This window comes from Bufo gargarizans, chromosome 8 (genome assembly GCF_014858855.1).
Source record: "Bufo gargarizans isolate SCDJY-AF-19 chromosome 8, ASM1485885v1, whole genome shotgun sequence".
Classification (NCBI taxonomy): domain Eukaryota; kingdom Metazoa; phylum Chordata; class Amphibia; order Anura; family Bufonidae; genus Bufo; species Bufo gargarizans.
Genome location: NC_058087.1, coordinates 137,160,257 through 137,178,041, shown reverse-complemented (window position 1 = coordinate 137,178,041; position 17,785 = coordinate 137,160,257). Strand labels below are relative to the sequence as shown.

The 17,785-nt window shown below is 44.6% G+C and overlaps 1 protein-coding gene across 1 annotated transcript; it reads right to left on the bottom strand.

The window, feature by feature from the left end:
• Nucleotides 1–1,807: 1,807 nt before the first annotated feature.
• Nucleotides 1,808–14,924, bottom strand: LOC122945618 (PHD finger protein 13-like). The gene is given in 5 exon segments (XM_044304731.1): nucleotides 1,808–1,961; nucleotides 1,963–2,036; nucleotides 4,353–4,953; nucleotides 7,222–7,323; nucleotides 14,487–14,924. Coding segments are annotated over 5 exon segments (966 nt in total). The 5' UTR covers nucleotides 14,523–14,924; the 3' UTR covers nucleotide 1,808.
• Nucleotides 14,925–17,785: the final 2,861 nt, after the last annotated feature.

The following is a 17,785-nucleotide window of genomic DNA, read 5'->3' as shown; positions in this document are numbered from 1 at the left end:
GGAAGTAGTTACATTTTCTGTGACATTCTCCCCCCCCCCCCCCCCCAAAAAAAAAAAACAACATTTGAAAAAAATTGTCAACTAGAACAACTAATCAAATGTGTTCCTTTTACCTTGTACTACTAGACTGAATCTCACTGGCTGCTACTCACACCACAATACTTGTGCCAAATATCAAAGGTTCAGTCAATTAAATGTAAATTGTGCAATATGACTGCCATTCCGCCTCCTCGTAACGATGGTGGTCTGGTTTAGTTCCTAGAACTATAACCCACGTGTTCTTTTATTAATCCAGGCTCATGTCATTAGGTATATGGGACAAAAAAAATCCTAGTATATCCCCCCCCCCCCCCCCCAATATTGTGCTGGGAACAGTAGTTCAATTTCTATTGATTATGTATTATCCGTCTCAGGTTTGTGGGAATGCAACACTTCTAGGACAACTGCAGGAGTTCTCAGTAGATGTCGGCCATTTTGTGGTCATATCTCAGATACGAGTGTGTCAGAGATTTCACAAACAAAATGGCTGACACCTACAGCCATAGCTTAAATTGTCCCTTAAAATTGTTAATTTGTACATTTTTTTCCTGTTTTGACCAGATTTTTCACAGTCAAGGAGAGGAATTTCCTCGGGACAACATTAGCCTTTAGAAGTTACTGGACATCCAGTCCATGGTGACTGAAAGGATGTCAACTGATGGCAAGTGATGGTCTAGCAGGAAAAGCTGTCTGCCGCTACTGAAAAGAAGGATTGGAATTAAGAACGTATTTAACGTCACTATTCCCCTCCCCCCAATCCCCTTTCTCTTAACACCTTCTGTGAATGAAATATTATGGACAGAGGTAGATATATTTCCAGGTGTATGTGTGACATTTATTATGTTTAAAAATTTGGCAGTCTTCTGACCTGTTGTGGGAAAACAGTCTGGTCAGTACCGACGCCTCCATCGGGCTTCCGATTCTGCTGAGCTCAGACTGGATCTGTTCCCTGAGTCTCTGTTCAGTTGCATACTGTAAATGGAACATATCCAGTCGGGACGTGAGCAGAAGAGCCTGCAGCCAGTATGAGCACGCAGAGGAGACTGGGGAATCAGTGGCCTAATGGATGGCTAAGTACTGACCTTCCAACAATAGATCAGAAGGTTGCCGGACTTGTTTAAAAGCCTGGAGAAACCCTTTAACATGAGGGTGAATTTAGCCTTCTAAGATGATAAACCTCCAAAACATTTACAAAACAAACAAAAAAATATTTAAAAAAATAAAAAAATCCGTAAATATAAACTGACCACCTATGAGGGGAAATAACATTTATTGAAATGTTTTATATTTCTGTACAACAATCCGGCCTGTGTGTGTGTAGGAGCCCCAAAAAACTAAATGTAAAAACAACTTCAACTTCCACCTAAGTCTTTCATACTGAAGAACTTAGAACTAGAAAAATATTACCGTCAAACCTGCAGCATTTAGATAAACGTTAAATTTTTAACAATTTTTTGTTATTATTTTGGTCTCGCCAGGAAAGGGCTAAAAGTTGCTATGTGGACATTTAACCCCAGTGCTGCCAGGTGTTCACGAGAACTCGTCGCAATAAAACAGTTCTTTTCTGTGGCCAGATTTCACGCAGGCAAAGATGGCCAACATAAAAATATTAGTTGCTAGTCTGTCAATGTACGCATCCACGGAAAACAAATGTAGTTTATTGAAACGATAATGGTTTTATATGCGCAGTAGTGCAGCCCTATGTGCTTCTTCCGCTGAGTCCCGGTGCACACAATGGCTGTTCAGCTATTAGTTTTTTGTTTGTTTTTTCAGTCCAAGAACAGCTTCCTACATCCCATACGTGAGCGGTTTGATCGTCGGATGTCAAATTTGGTGTCTCGGCACTTTTGGCAAACGTAGATTTCTGGAACATTGGACTTGCGGATTTTGGCACAGGACAGGTGAATCCAGGTATTGCATTCAGTTGCACTCTATCATCGGTCGACCAGCGAATGGCTTCATGCAGAAACAAGTGACAAGATGCCAAGATTCGTCATCTGCAAAAGAGCACAACAGTCAGACATCAAATACATAGAGTTACTTTCTTGGCTGGCTCATAACAGAACAATAGCTTCAAGACGGCAGCTTAGGAAATTGGGAAAGGGCACCAAGACCTCGGCTGCATGAAAACAACTGTGGGATGGCTGTGTCCGTGTTGTGGACTGCAAAACGCGGGCACGGGGCATGTGCACTCTGCATAGTGGTGCGGACCTATTCACTCCAATGGGCCCGTGAACCACAAGATGCGGCTAAAGACAGGACATATCTTTTGATGCATGGAATGGGAAGGACATGGAAGCCTCTGCTCTGGAAAAAGATAGGATATGTCCGCAGTCAATGGGTCCACACCGCGCTGCGAGGTGTCCATGGTTTGTGGTCTGCAACACAGACACAACCATCACACATTCAGTTGAATGCACCCTCATTATAACGGTCTAAAATAAAAATGCCTTTTGTTGCCCAGCAACCAATCACATTGCATTTTTAATTTTTTAAGAGCACTATAGAAAATTAAAAAAAGTCACGCCGTGATTGGTTGCTGTAGGCAACAAGGCAGTTTATCTTTTAGGCAGTTTCATTAATTCTCCCCTATGGTTTCCTTTATGCCAGTGACACCATGAAGCATGAACATGACATAAACCCCAATCCATCAGTGTAATTAAATTCCATAATCTGAAGAAACTTCCGCCATCCGCCTATGGAGGCGTTGATGATTACTGCATCTTAACTGGGAAGAATAGAAGCAAAAAAATAATAATTTTTCTGAATAATAAAGGTTGGCTGATTGGGAGGATAAGCACCCCGCTGTAACAACGTGCAGATTCTTATCCAAAATGGGCTCTGTTATAATTAAAGCGACATAAAATGTTGCTGGCGACGAGCGTCATAAGGGATTCGGAAATTCCCGGGGCCTTCATTGGCATGCTGGGTGGTAAAGGGCCAAGCAACAGGAGACAAAGACACTGTTAGGACCTGACAACTGTATAGGCATGTGATGTACTATGCTCTACTATTTGAAAAATTTTTTTAGAAAAACTGGATTATCAGATATTACCGTAGAGGAACAGAATAATTTTACCAGTAGACAGAATAGCACATTTTTAAAGATGGCTACATGGCCTTGCGGCTTTGTCCACTCAAGTGACCCATCGGCCTAAAAATTTGCTCATACTGGCAAAATAATTTACCTTTGAATCAGCATTTGATAATACATCATTCGTGTTAGTCTAGAACGGAAGACAGCTTTTGTTAACCTGTTTGCCGACTGTTGCTAGAGCAGACAAAATGGCCGCCTGCACTGAGGCCCAAGCTTGATGATAAGTAGCAGAGTAGCCACAGCCCCTAAACAGTGAAGGTAGAGATTTTAATATGCGTACACAACGGTCTGGAGAGTCCCGTTTGGCAGGATTTTTACAAAAGTTACCGAAGGCCACAGGACAGGCAGCCATTTTGTTTGCAACCACTTTAATGAGAAATATGGGTTAAAAATATTTTCACAATTCCCATATATCCATCATAGACAGGTATATAATAACGCCACACTATCAGTTGCCAGACTCTGGCAATCATTTCACCAGCAGGAATGCATTTCTAGGAAAGTTACTCGTCTGACTTGACAAATCCTATGAGCCACACCGGCAAAATAACTTCTTGCAAATCCATGGTGAATTACCAGCTCAAAGCTACCAATTATTAATTCCAAACCTCACAGAACCAGACCAGAGGAAACAAACATTATGCACTTTCTAGCCTACAATGGAAAATGTAGGCTGGTGGTTGCCAGGGGCAACTGCTTGCTACCTTTGATACACAAGGGTTGGCTAAATGTGGGCAGCCATTTTGTGGCTGAGGTGATTATGTACATGAGGCGGTAGCTTGATAAATGCCTAGGAATACAGGCAATATCTGACAAGATACACTACAGATTTGATAATCTACCTCTTCATAAAAATTGCACTGGTACCTTACAAAATGTCTGTGGGCAAATCGAAACCATAGATTTAACATCTGAGTTTAGGCATTCAATACCACTCACATTTCCTGCTTTTAAGTAATACATCTGTTTACAAACCAAAAGAGAATAATCTGAAAGACACAGCTGTAAGCAGTGGCAGCCATTTTGTGCACTGGACTGATAATATCCATAACATGGCAGTGCAATAAATCTATTAATGGAACGTGCCACTAAATTAAGGCTTCGGTATAACACTGAACAAACAAGTGTAATTATGCCAATTAATGGTGGTTGAGGGTGGTGCAAGATATGTTGTTAGTTACCTGGTATAGCCAATCCCACCTATGAGCAATCTTACCTGAATCCACCATGATGTCCTCATCATTCCCTGTGCCGTCTTCGTCCCGGAACACCACCTGCTTTCCCTGCCGTATGACCGTTCGCTTGCCCAGGTTCACCTCTGAGTACTCGGTCTTTATTTCCTCTGCGTCGTCAGAGGTCATGGTGATGGAGGCACTGTCCATACTATTATTACAACTCTCAAATACTGGGTCTGGGGTCTCTTGCTTTAGGGCCATTTTTAGGTCCAGTGCATGGTCTAGGACTGGAGCGGGCATGCTCTCTTCCGGCGATGAGTCCTCTGGCTCTATTTTTATGATGGCTTTCATGTATTCTTCCTCTTTTGCGACTTGTTGCTCCTTTTTCTTCATCTTTTTCCTTTTCTTTATTTTGTCCAGTTTCTTCCGGTCCAAGAGGAAGCTGCTGAGCTTGGAGCGCTTCAGCATGGAGGGGTAGGAGCAGTCATGTTTTAGCTCCCCAAAGCTTCTTCGCTTTTTGATCGGCAAAACCCCAGCCGAGGAGACATCATGGAATCTGGAATCCCAGCTATCGCTGTCTACGGTGCTTCCTGTGCTGTTTGGAGGGCTGGAGCCAGCTCTAAGAGGGGACTCCTGAGGAGACTATTTAAAAAAAAATATATATTTAAAAATAAATGATCACCCCTTACTCGAGATATCTCAGATACACAAATACACAATCCCCTTTTGTTAACCTCATTTCACATTGACAAACATAATAATAATAACTATTCATAAAAAAATCAATAATTCAGTAAACATTAAAAAATGTCACATATTCTTTACCCTGGAAGGAATTCTATACTGCACTCAATGCCACCACCTTCTGCTGAGTAATGCACGTTGTATGCGTTATCACTTTATCATATTGACCAACTGAATATCTTTACAGGTCTAGCACTGTGATGTACCCATATATACAAGAATATAACTACTATAATACCACCTCTAGTGTACAAGAATATAACTACTATAATACTACCTCTAATGTACAAGAATATAACTACTATAATACTGTTTTCTATGTACAAGAATATTACTGTAATACTACCTCTAATGTACAAGAATATAACTACTATAATACTAGCCACTATGTAAAATAGAACTACTATAACACTGCCCCCTACATACAAAAATATGACTACAGTAACACCGCTATAGACAGGAATATAAATACTATATTACTACTCCCACCATGTACAAGAATACTTATCTATAAAGGTAAGGACATTTCCTGAACATTGCTCTGCAAGTTATTGCTGGGAAAAAAAATATATAATCAAGCAAAATATATAAAGTTGCCTAAAATATTCACCCTGTGAAAGGTTAATCACTATTACCTGCAGTTTGGGTGGCAGCAGCCATTTTGTGGGCTAAACGAAAGCTAAGCTTTCCAGTTTTTGAGGAAATTATCAGTGACTCACAATGCTCATCTCACAACCAGGGAATCACCACTTTGTGATGTCTCTGGTGTTTTGAAAAACCTAGCATATGTCAGCAGAAAAGGAATATTTATAAAAAATTGTGGGGTTTTTTCCCCTCCCATTCCCTCTGTAAACCAGACAGGGTCTCTTTCACCAACACAAACTCACTAACCCTGCCTGCACATTCCCGAAGGGATCCTTCCCACATTCAATGATTACATTCACTTGTACCAATGCAAAGTTTGCCAGAAAAACCAATAAGCCTGTGTAACCGCACATATTTTATCCTCCTTTTTTATGGCTGCGTGCTTGTTAATTTATGATGCAATTTGAGATGGCTCCACCGGTCTCCTGCAGCCCCTTCACTCAGGAGGCCGAGAGATCCGTTCAGCCCGATGAAGAGGTCTTTAAGAGGAGAAAATGGTGCACATGGCATTGTCACAGTTGCTGGGCATATTAGACACACTTATCTTAAGTTTGGGGGCCTTTTACTTCAATAATGTGGAGTCCTTAAAGGGGTTATCCAATTTCTGAAACAGGCCCCCCCCCCCCCCATGTGCCAAGCCCCTCACCAGCAATTTACTTACCCACTCCTGGTCCCCACACCACCGCTTCTCCCTGTACACGGATGAAATCATCCGGTGTCAGGGGGAGCAGCCAATGGCAGGTGGGGACAAGCCTCCCTAGCATTGCGGGTGACGTTAGGGAGGCTCGTCCCGTCTGCTCTCCCCCCGACACCGGATGTTTTCATCAGTGTACAGGGAGAAGCAGCAGCAGAGGTGCGGGGACCAGGAGCGGCGCAGTGAGCAGGGTAAGTATATTACCTGTGAGGGGCCCGACACATGGGGAGCCGTTTCAGAAATTGGATAACCCCTTTAAAAGGGATTATCCAAGTTGTTTTTTTTTGTTTTGTTTTTTACAAATTGGCATGGATAGTGTTACAATAGAAAAATAAATAAAAAGTTACTTATAATCCCCTCAAACCCCCTCTGTTCCAGTGCCACCGATCTTCTCCTCCCTGCCAGGCCTGACTGTAGCAGAGACATGCCCATAGATTACACATAACCACTGCAGCCAATCACTGGCCTCAACAGTATTGTGCTATATACCAGTGAGGCCAGTGATTGGCTGCAGCATTTACAAGTGGTAAACAGCATGGGTTGGAATGAAGGTGGTTCAAGGACGGCAAGTTTAATTATTTTTTCATTATTGTTATGCTGTCAGTGTCAAATAACATGATAAATTATTACGCCCTATCCACTATTTTTTGTCTTAAAGGGGTTGTCTAGAATCAGCAAAAACAAGTTTTGCCTTTTCCCCTCCAAAACAACATCACATCTGTCAAGAGGCTGTGTCTGGAATTGGAGCTAATCGCCCATTTAAGATCACAGATTTCAATGTCATCAGAAGACCGTTCTGACTGAAACTACCGCGTATGACGACTTACCTCTTCTGGGTATGGTATGTATCCTGCATATGCCAGCACAAACGTACAGAACTTATTGAAATCCTCCACAGTCCTCCTCCGTCTGTAGTTTGGTGTTCCATCCTAAAATATAATAAAAATAATCTTGTGTAAGAACCAAGTTTCATCCATATGTCTTAAACCTCATGCAGACGTCCGTGGAACACGGTCCGTGAGATACCGGACTGGCATTGCAGGAGCGCACTGCGTCATTGGTTGCTATGTCGCTGTGCGCTTTGTGCCGCAGCAGTACACTAACACACTCGTATGATCTATACAAGTGTATTACTGTACAGCAGTGGCGGCACGAAGCGCATGCGACATAGCAAACAATGACGCAGTTTGCCAGTCCGGTATCTCACAGACTGTGTCCCACGGACGTCTGCATGAGGCTTTGGCCAATGTTAAAGGGGTTTTCTGGGAGTTAAAGGAGTATTCTGGTTGTAATAAGTTATCCCCAAATGTTTGGCTATTTTCACCAGTCCTACAGAGAGGAGCAGAGCGACAGTGCATCTACTGGACCTACTGGACCATCCAAATCCTGGCACCCCTGTCAGCTGTAGGGAGCCCAGGCACGCCTCCTGACACAAAATGTCCACCCACCCCTCCTACATCACATTCAAGCCATAACTCTGCCCCCCTTTTTCCTGCTCCAAGCATGAGGGCATGCATGGGCTCCTTCTTGCAAGAGTGCCGCCCCTCTGGGCACCTTACTGGCTTATTTGCATACCAAATAAACTGGATTTTCAGAAGATAGAAAACATCCCATGATCCAAAAGGACAATTAAATAAGACAATAATATCCCACAACCACAGTTAATCTTTCTGCAAGTGGACATGACACAAAACTTCATGTGGCCCCTGGATTAAACAAGGTTGAGCACTTTTGAAAGTCACAGCCAGCTAGAAGCAATACCAGCAGGAACCACATGGTGAAGCTGAAGCTCACAGATACATTGATGCAATACCAGGAGAAACTTTATGGTGGAGCTGAATCTCACATCCATTTAGAAGCAATACCAGAAGGAACCTCATGGTAGAGCTGAGCCTCACATCCATACAGAAGCAATACCAGAAGAAACCTCATGGTGGAGCTGAGCCTCACATCCATACAGAAGCAATACCAGAAGAAACCTCATGGTGGAGCTGAGCCTCACATCCATACAGAAGCAATACCAGAAGGAACCTCATGGTGGAGCTGAGCCTCACATCCATACAGAAGCAATACCAGAAGAAACCTCATGGTGGAGCTGAGCCTCACATCAATACAGAAGCAATACCAGAAGAAACCTCATGGTGGAGCTGAGCCTCACATCCATACAGAAGCAATACCAGAAGGAACCTCATGGTGGAGCTGAGCCTCACATCCATACAGAAGCAATACCAGAAGAAACCTCATGGTGGAGCTGAGCCTCACATCCATACAGAAGCAATACCAGAAGGAACCTCATGGTGGAGCTGAGCCTCACATCCATACAGAAGCAATACCAGAAGAAACCTCATGATGGAGCTGAGCCTCACATCAATACAGAAGCAATACCAGAAGAAACCTCATGGTGGAGCTGAGCCTCACATCCATACAGAAGCAATACCAGAAGGAACCTCATGGTGGAGCTGAGCCTCACAGCCATACAGAAGCAATACCAGAAGGAACCTCATGGTGGAGCTGAGCCTCACATCCATACAGAAGCAATACCAGGAGAAACCTCATGGTGGAGCTGAGCCTCACATCCATACAGATGCAAATACCAGGAGAAACCTCATGGAGGAGCCAGGCCTCACAGTCATATAGAAACAAGACCAGTTGAAACCTCAAGGAGGAGTTAAAATGCAATATCAAGAGAAACTTCTTGGTGGAGCTGAATCTCACAGCCATATAGATGCAATAACAGGAGAAACCTCATGGTGGAGCTGAATCTCACATCCATTTAGAAGCAATACCAGAAGGAACCTCATGGTGGAGCTGAATCTCACATCCATTTAGAAGCAATACCAGGAGAAACCTCATGGTGGAGCTGAATCTCACATCTATATAGAAGCAATACCAGAAGGAACCTCATGGTGGAGCTAAACCACACAGTCATATGTAAGCTATACCAGGAGAAATGTCTTGAAGGAGCTACTATTCATCAACATCCTAATGAAGACTGCAGCAAGTATTTCTGGTATTACTTATGCACAGTACACAAACACATACCCATCGTATGAACTAAGTTTTATAAAAGCACAGACCATTAATAATGGCAATAATATGTTCATAGGATAACATGTAATCAAGTCCTGTCACCTCAAACACAGGCAAAGCGTGCCAAACTCCTGTGTTCACATACTTGGGCCTACAGAGTCCGCACCCTTATTAACATACACATTCAATAACAGCAGTGAACACACAGCTAATAAAACCAAATCGCAAGCTCCACTTATGAAAGCCCAGCACAGATCAGTGGGCCCCCTAGTGGACATGGGCAGTACTGCAGCACAAGGAAAGTGCTGAATCTGCAAGCCGGCCCACAATTAACCCTTTGTGACAGCACTCGCACCTGTCCACAACCTGCACACAAATATCTCACAGTCAGGCAAGGCAATGCTATAATACGAGGTCTTGACAGAAGACGACTCGTTCTAGTATATCAGTGTCTGCGAAAGCTGGGTGATGGCCCAATGTGTCCACCATTATGGATTATCGGCGATAATTTATCGCCCATCGATCCCAGGCTCCCCGACAACAGATATCCTTAAGTGTGGGCCTTTATACCCTAACTTCCAGCATCTCTCATACAAGCTTCTGGAAAAGCTTGGTAGTTGCATTTAAAGCTGCTGTGATGGTGACCATAACGGTTCCCACCCAGCTTTCCCAGATACAGACACGATGATGACACAATTTTTAGCAACTTGACACTAAAGGAGCCCTTTTTATGGTGTAAATGAGCTAATAATGAAAAGCTGTGGGGTTATTTAAAGGGGCCCAGCAAAGAGTGAGGCAAGGACTACAACATCCAAAATGCTGTCCCAAACTGGCATCAGGCTTCAGCAAAATGGTGCCAGGAACAACCACCCTCTAATAGAATAATGCCGTCCATATATAAACTACAGAGGGCGGCGAGATTCTTGATAGGTGATCTCCATGAGAATCTTCCCTGCAGATCCCAACAGGATCCGAGAGCAATGGCCGGGGACAACAAGACGCTGAGGGGAAGGAGAAGACGATGTCCTCCTGGACTGTGTCTATAAAGAAGGGTTACAGGACCAGCGGCTGATGGCTGCCACATAGGGTGTGAGCCTTCTGGACACAGACACTGGAGTGGTCACGGGGGCACCCCACTGAGGAACACGACCACTAGACTCGGTCTAAAATGGCTGATAACAGGGATCAATACCTCAAATTCTACAGCACGTATTAGACATTGAGGCGTGCAGTAGATCGAACTGTCCTATATTGTCCCCTCCAATATGACCTACAGAGATCAGACTGCAGTTCCAGACCCCACTGCCCTCCTTACAGGGTGGTATCTATTGGTCCTCAGTCCGTAACTGGGTGTGCAGAGACTTGGTGGAGGTCTTCAAGGATGGCACCATTGTGAGATACCATACAATAAGAGCTGGCCGACCTCAATGGGTTAAATAATGTTAGGGAGGTTACACACATGTAGACAGCATATATATAGAAACATACACAGCACATACGTACATATCTACACAGAGCAAATACATATACACATGAATACAGAACAGAAATACATACACAGCAATATAATATATATATACATAAATACACACACACAATATTTATACAGACACATACAGCACATATACACATACGTATATAGACATCACATACATACCTACCTATACAGCACATATATAGAATACATATACAGCACTGACACATATATATACGGAACACATGCATATACAGCACATATATACCTATACAGTATTGAGACACACGTATGCAGAACAGATACATACACAGCACATATATACACCTATACAGAATATACAACCCTGACACACACATATAAATGTATGCAGAACACATACATATACAGCACATATATACCTATACAGAATACATATACAGCACTGAGACACACACACACACATATATATATATATCACATGTATGCAGAACACATACACAGCACATATATACTCTCCATACACACACACATATATATACAGCACTGACACACACACACACATATAACATGCATGCAGAACACATACACAGCACATATATACTCTCCATACACACACACACATATATATACACAGCACTGACACACACACACACACACACATATAACATGCATGCAGAACACATACACAGCACATATATACTCTCCATACACATACGTATAAAGCACATATAACGATGCACAGTTTAGGAGCTATCGCCTATATACTAGTACACCTGTCATCCTGGAACATTATGTATATCCCCACTGTGGAGCCCCCTTATGCTGTCCAGACGGTGGCGGAGACCTCGCAGACCGGGATTCCTTTGCGATCAGCACCATCTGGACAGCACGTCTGCTCCACATAGCACGGGCAAGACTTGTACATGTAGTGCAGCGATATAGGGATTGTCTGCGATCACGACTCATCGGACCGCCACATAGCAGTCGAGTGCCATTAGAGGAGACAATAAGGGTACGTGGTCACAATAAGAGACGGTAAACGTCCTGACCTTGACTACAGCAGCCCAGTGATCAATACAACTGGGGCATCAGCATTGCCGAACATTCTAATACCCCCAGCCCCACCACCCTAAACATATGTAGAGGACTAAGGATGGCTAAACTGTGATTAATGAGTAGAATGCGAGCCTATGGATATATAACAGACAAGATCAGACCAGTCACTTAAGCTTTCCACTGCCAGACTAAACTGCCATCAAAGGGGTCCTGGTCAGAGGGAGGGGGGGCGACATATTAAAAGCTCAGTTGCTTGGAGGGGGGGGGACATATTAAAAGCTCAGTTGCTTGGGGGGGTGGGGGGGTATATGGCTAACAGTAGCACTGCAGCCTTAAGGGACATCCCTAGTGACACTGTATAGGAGGGGACTGAAGGAGAGCCCAAGGGAGGAGCGTGGCTGTGACTGACAGTTAACCCTTAAAGCCCCTTTGGTCTTGAAGCAAATGCTGAGACAAGGCAGTGAGATATCCAGGAGATCTGAACTGACTGGGCAGAAACAAACCCCAGTGTAAATTCACGGAGAGGAGCACTGGGTTTCCCTCTGAAGAACCCAGGAGCTACAATGTAACAATAAACATTTAGATACATTGTAACAACCAGAGCACTATGTAACAAATCACAGGTGACAGGGTTCTATAGAGCTCAGTCTCTAGCACAACCCTCAAACTCTATTACACCCCAGACTATAAGCATCCGAATTCTAGAGGGGGCTTCTTATTAACCCCCCCCCCCCCTGTAGACTGGGATCCTCAGGGATACAATGTAACAATAAACATTTAGATACATTGTAACAACCAGAGCACTATGTAACAAATCACAGGTGACAGGGTTCTATAGAGCTCAGTCTCTAGCACAACCCTCAAACTCTATTACACCCCAGACTATAAGCATCCAAATTCTAGAGGGGGCTTCTTATTAACACCCCCCTGTAGACTGGGATCCTCAGGGATACAATGTAACCAGCAACTCCTCCTCTTGGCTCCTGTCCAGACACACAATAACCATTTTAATGTTTGATTGTTGCTAAAATGAGGCTAGAACAGGGGCAGAAGTGGCTTTCTAGGACTGACCCTTGTCTAATAAAAGAGTGAGGGGCTCTACAAGGACTGGCCAGGCTGATTAAGATTTAAAGAAAATGGTCACAGCAGGAGCTTCCCCCTCCCCCACTAACACATTGTGGGTCTCTCTATATCACATATAAATGTACAATACACTGTATTGATAGACATCTAATGGCTAAATCCTATAAAGTCAAGTCAGAAGAGGGGGGGGGGGGGTAAATGAGGAAGGACCCCCACCACTTCCTGCATATACACCGACTCCCCTGCTTTGTGACCCAAGGGGAAAGGGGGGGATGGGGCACCACTATCAGATGTCAGCACCCCAAAAGGACAAGGACCCCTCAACCCCCTTCATACTGAGCCACACACAAAGCAGATAAGGAATACTAGAGGGAGTGGGTGTAGTCTAGATTATCTGGCTCCCCTGATCTCCTGCATTTCTCTATAACCAGGGGCTCATAGGAACCTCTCCAGGGGGGCATTTTGCACTTCAATATGGGGGTTCATACTTTTAAAATACCTAATTTAAATTCAATCAAACCACCCATCCCCCCCCCCCCCCCACACACACTCTGGAGTGACATCTTGATCTTACACTAAACAAGTGGGGTGCAATAGGTTTCCCCTCATCAGCACCCACCTCTCCAGCACCCACCCATTGCCCCTGTGGAGTTATACCAGAGATCAGTCGACATGATCATGGAGGACTACATGGGTGGCAGGCTGGCAGCTGCTTGCACAGTGCAGGACTTTACTGTCTGGGTTGGAAAAGATTAAAATAAAGTCAAGCAAAAACTGTAAAAACGAGCTTGGGGGGGCAGGGAAGGGTCCCACATAACAGTCCACTGCCCAGTCCTGACCACAGAACTGGGGTGATCGCCTATGTGGAGAGAGCTGCTTCACCACCACTACCCCCTCCCCCCAGTCTGCCACCAGGTCCACAATATCTCACACACCCTCACTCTATTCTAATCAATCGACTACATCAAGGGGGTACTAACCTGCCAGATACCCCCCTAGCCCCCCAAAATGTGAGCTTGGTCACGCCTCACAGTCCTGACTGTGGAGTGCATTCAAGATGGTGATTTTCTGGGGATCACACTGCCAGGCTTAGATACCTGGAGAGCACAATCCATCCCACAGACGACAAAGACACCTACAAATGGACTACAGGGGAAGAGGGGGCTGCCAGGGGCTAGTCAAGGGGCACAGGCAGGCACATGGGGGGTCCTTCTGAGGGGCCACAGAAACACTTTTTTTGTTGCAAGGACAAGATGGCGTAAGTTGTAACGAGAGATGGGTCAGGGAGTAATAGGGCTGATCTGGTTAGACAGCACAGCAATCGGGTGCACAAGTACAGATCCATACATTGCTATGGGTGGGGGAGGGTGCAGTGGGGTACACACTCACACAAGGGGGGCTGTGGACTCACACAAGGGGGACTGCACCGATGCCTGCATAGCCAAAACAGAAATAAAATCAACTTACCTCTGAATCAAAAGTTGAGGTTGATGCAGTATCCATGAGTGGGGGGCTGTGGGGGTCAAAGGAACCAGGAGAGGCAGTCCAGGGGGGAGGGGGGTGATCTACAAAAGGTAGGTGATCCAGGGAATGCGTTGTTCAAAGTGGAAGGGATGGGGGGGGGGGGGGATTCACCCCTTTAATCTGTCGGTGGTCTTCCTGCAAAAGTTGGGGTGCAATCCTAGGGAGGGTCAGGTGTCCTGCCCAGGCACATCCAAGCTCTCTCCAAACCGTCCTCAGGGCTGAGTCAGATCATATCTTCACACCGAGCCAGCGACATCTAACCAAAGAGGCAAAACCGCCCCCCACACCGAATCCCAAACTGCCTGCCACCCCCCAAAAAAAAGAAGCTCGCACTGTGCAACAGCCCCCGCCAACTCCTCCAGCTTTCAATGGATATCTCGTTTTCTTTGCTCTCTTCTCACCCTCCTAGCCTCTTCTGATGTCACTGACAATTTGCTTTTGTTAATCTCTCCTCCTTGGTAGGATTGGTCAGTCTCTGGAGGAAATCTCCCACAGCGCAGAGGACGCCGGGATATGTAGTTTTTTCCTTTCTCAGCTGGCAGAGGGTAGGTATTTTTTTCATTTTTTTTTCAATAAGCTTTATTGGCAACGGACAAAAGTTGCTAAGGTTGTTTTAAAAGTGCGTTATCGGCGTAGGATATATCGCATACCGTTTTTTTTTGTTTTTTTTTTAAATCTAACTTTATTGAAAATTTGCTGTTTGCTCTATTAGAGTCGCAGGAGCATGATGGGCGTGGAGGAGCCATAAATCAGATAATAGGTCAAAGCCTCGAGCTGCAGGCTGGTTTGCTGGGCATGTCTGTCTGTCTGTTGCCATGAGGTGCTTAGGTCACATCAATGGAGGGGGGGAGTAGGAGGTGGGTGAGGGGTTTCCTCCTCTGAGGGGGAAATAATCCAGAAAAGCATGGTGAAATGCAAGGAGTCTCACTGTGTGACCCTTGTGAGCAGTCTATAAAGTTTATTCAATTAACATGTAAATATAGGTCCTCACACTTGCCCCAGGTTATAGTCACCATAGGTGGTAACTGTAAGGGTCCATTCACACGTCCGTAAGTGTTTTGCGGATCACCTGCAATGTGCAATCCGCAATTTGCGGACCGCACATCACAGACACTATAATAGAAAATACCTTTTCTGGTCCACAATTGCGGACAAGAATAGGACATGTTCTCTTTTTTTCAGGAACGGAATTGCGGATTCCGAAAAAACTGATGCGGATCCTGGAAATGCGGATTCGCATCCGTTCTAGCCCTATTGAAAGTGAATAGGTTCGCAAATTGCAGAACGAATGCGGACCCAAATTACGGACGTGTGAATAGACCCTAAGGCTGTGTTCACATCTCCACTTATTTCCGTTTTTCTGTTCCGATATAGGAGCAGAACAATGAAAATGACGAAAACGAATGGCGCTCAATTGATCCCACTGACTATAATTGGATGGGCCCCGTTTCCATTAGAGAGCCCCCCATTCCACCTGACAAAAGAGCGTATCATACACAATTTTGTCCGGGTCTGCAAGGAGGTGGCTATGAACATAGCTTTAGATTATTGGGGGTCTAACCCACACGAGAGTTAGAACAGGGCACCCCAATTTTAAATCTCTACCCACAAACACAGTATTGGTGCGGTGATACAGGACAGGAGACGAGTGGACATGCTGGAGCTCCATACAACTCTATTTCATCTGTGCCCCCTCATTCAGACATGCATTTCTATACTAGAGCTGCAAATCCCTGCTCGACTGCGGGTCTAATGATCCAAACTTACAGCTTCTTCTATCCCTTACAGAATTTAAAAGGGTTGTCCTGGGTTAGAAAGACATGGCTGCCTTCTTCCAAAAACAGCACCACCTCTGTCACCAGGGTTGTGTGCAGTATTGCAGCTCTGCCCCATTGAACCTAATGGAGCCGAGCTGCAATACCAGACACAACACACGGACAGGGGTGGTGCTGTTTTTGAAGGACAGTAGACATGTTTTTCTCATCCTGGACAAGCCCTTTAATCAGCATTATGATGCTTTTAGTTTGGGTCAGACCCACCTTCAGCACAGGATTTGTGACTGTAATATGGACGCTAAAATACTCCACCATCCCTACTGTTTGAATAAGGCCTTACTTGCCACAGGAGCCACCTATGCAAAACAAATGTCCAAAACAAACATGCACTGGAGGAAATTTAGTCAGGGCCGAGGGCGTAAGTATAATTTATAGGGCCACATAGCAAGTTAAGATGGGACCCTTCTACCTAGTGTAAGGCTACATTCACACGACCGTTCCGCAATTTGCGTAACGGCGCGGACAGCCTTTAATATAACTGCCTATTCTTGTCCGCAAAGCGCGGACAAGAATAGGACATGTTTTTTTTTGCAGGGCCACGGAACAGAGCAACGGATGCGGACAGCACATGGAGTGCTGTCCGCATCTTTTGCGGCCCCATTGAAGTGAATGGGTCTGCATCCGAGCCGCCAAAAGTGCGGCTCGGATGCGGACCAAAACGATGGCCGTGTGCAGGAGGCCTAAGAAAATGAAAATAGCAGCATAAGAAGCAGTAATTAAAGGTATGTATAATAGTACCATACATCAGAAAAGCCACATTATAGCAAAAGCCAGCATTTAATTTTTCTCCACAAAAAGCTATGTTCTTGCACCTGATTGGGCCTCCCAACGTCTGGGCAACAATCTGGATGGGAAAAAAATTTGTCGGACTCAATGAGCAAATGTCATATTTTTCTATGAATTTACACAAAAAGCACATGGTGCAAATACATTCAAAAATGTGCTTAATTTTGTGTAGAAACATTATATTCTCCTTTTGTCTGCCAAAGCATTGGTCAGTCATGTTGGTGCTATCAGATCCGTTTGTCAGATTGCTCCTCTTTTAGTGGATCTTAAAAGGTTTGCTCAATAAAAAAAATATTCTTTAATTTTCAAACCAGCACCTGGATCTGAATACTTTTGTAATTGCATGTCATTAAAAGTTTAGTACAGCCACTGAGTTATTCCATAAAATGTATCTGTATAGCGCCACCTGTTTGTTTATTTCTTTGTCCTGCTCACTGAGATGGCCGCACATGCTCAGTTTCATCCTTCAGCTGCCTCCTTAACTGTGATAGGGAGAGCATGGACACGCCCCCTAATCTGCAGCAGAAAAGACACTCCCCTGAGCTGTCAGCTTGATATAAATCTAGCAGAGCAGTGAATGGGGAGATCTCTGGATCCATGTGAGGTACAGGGCTGGTTTTG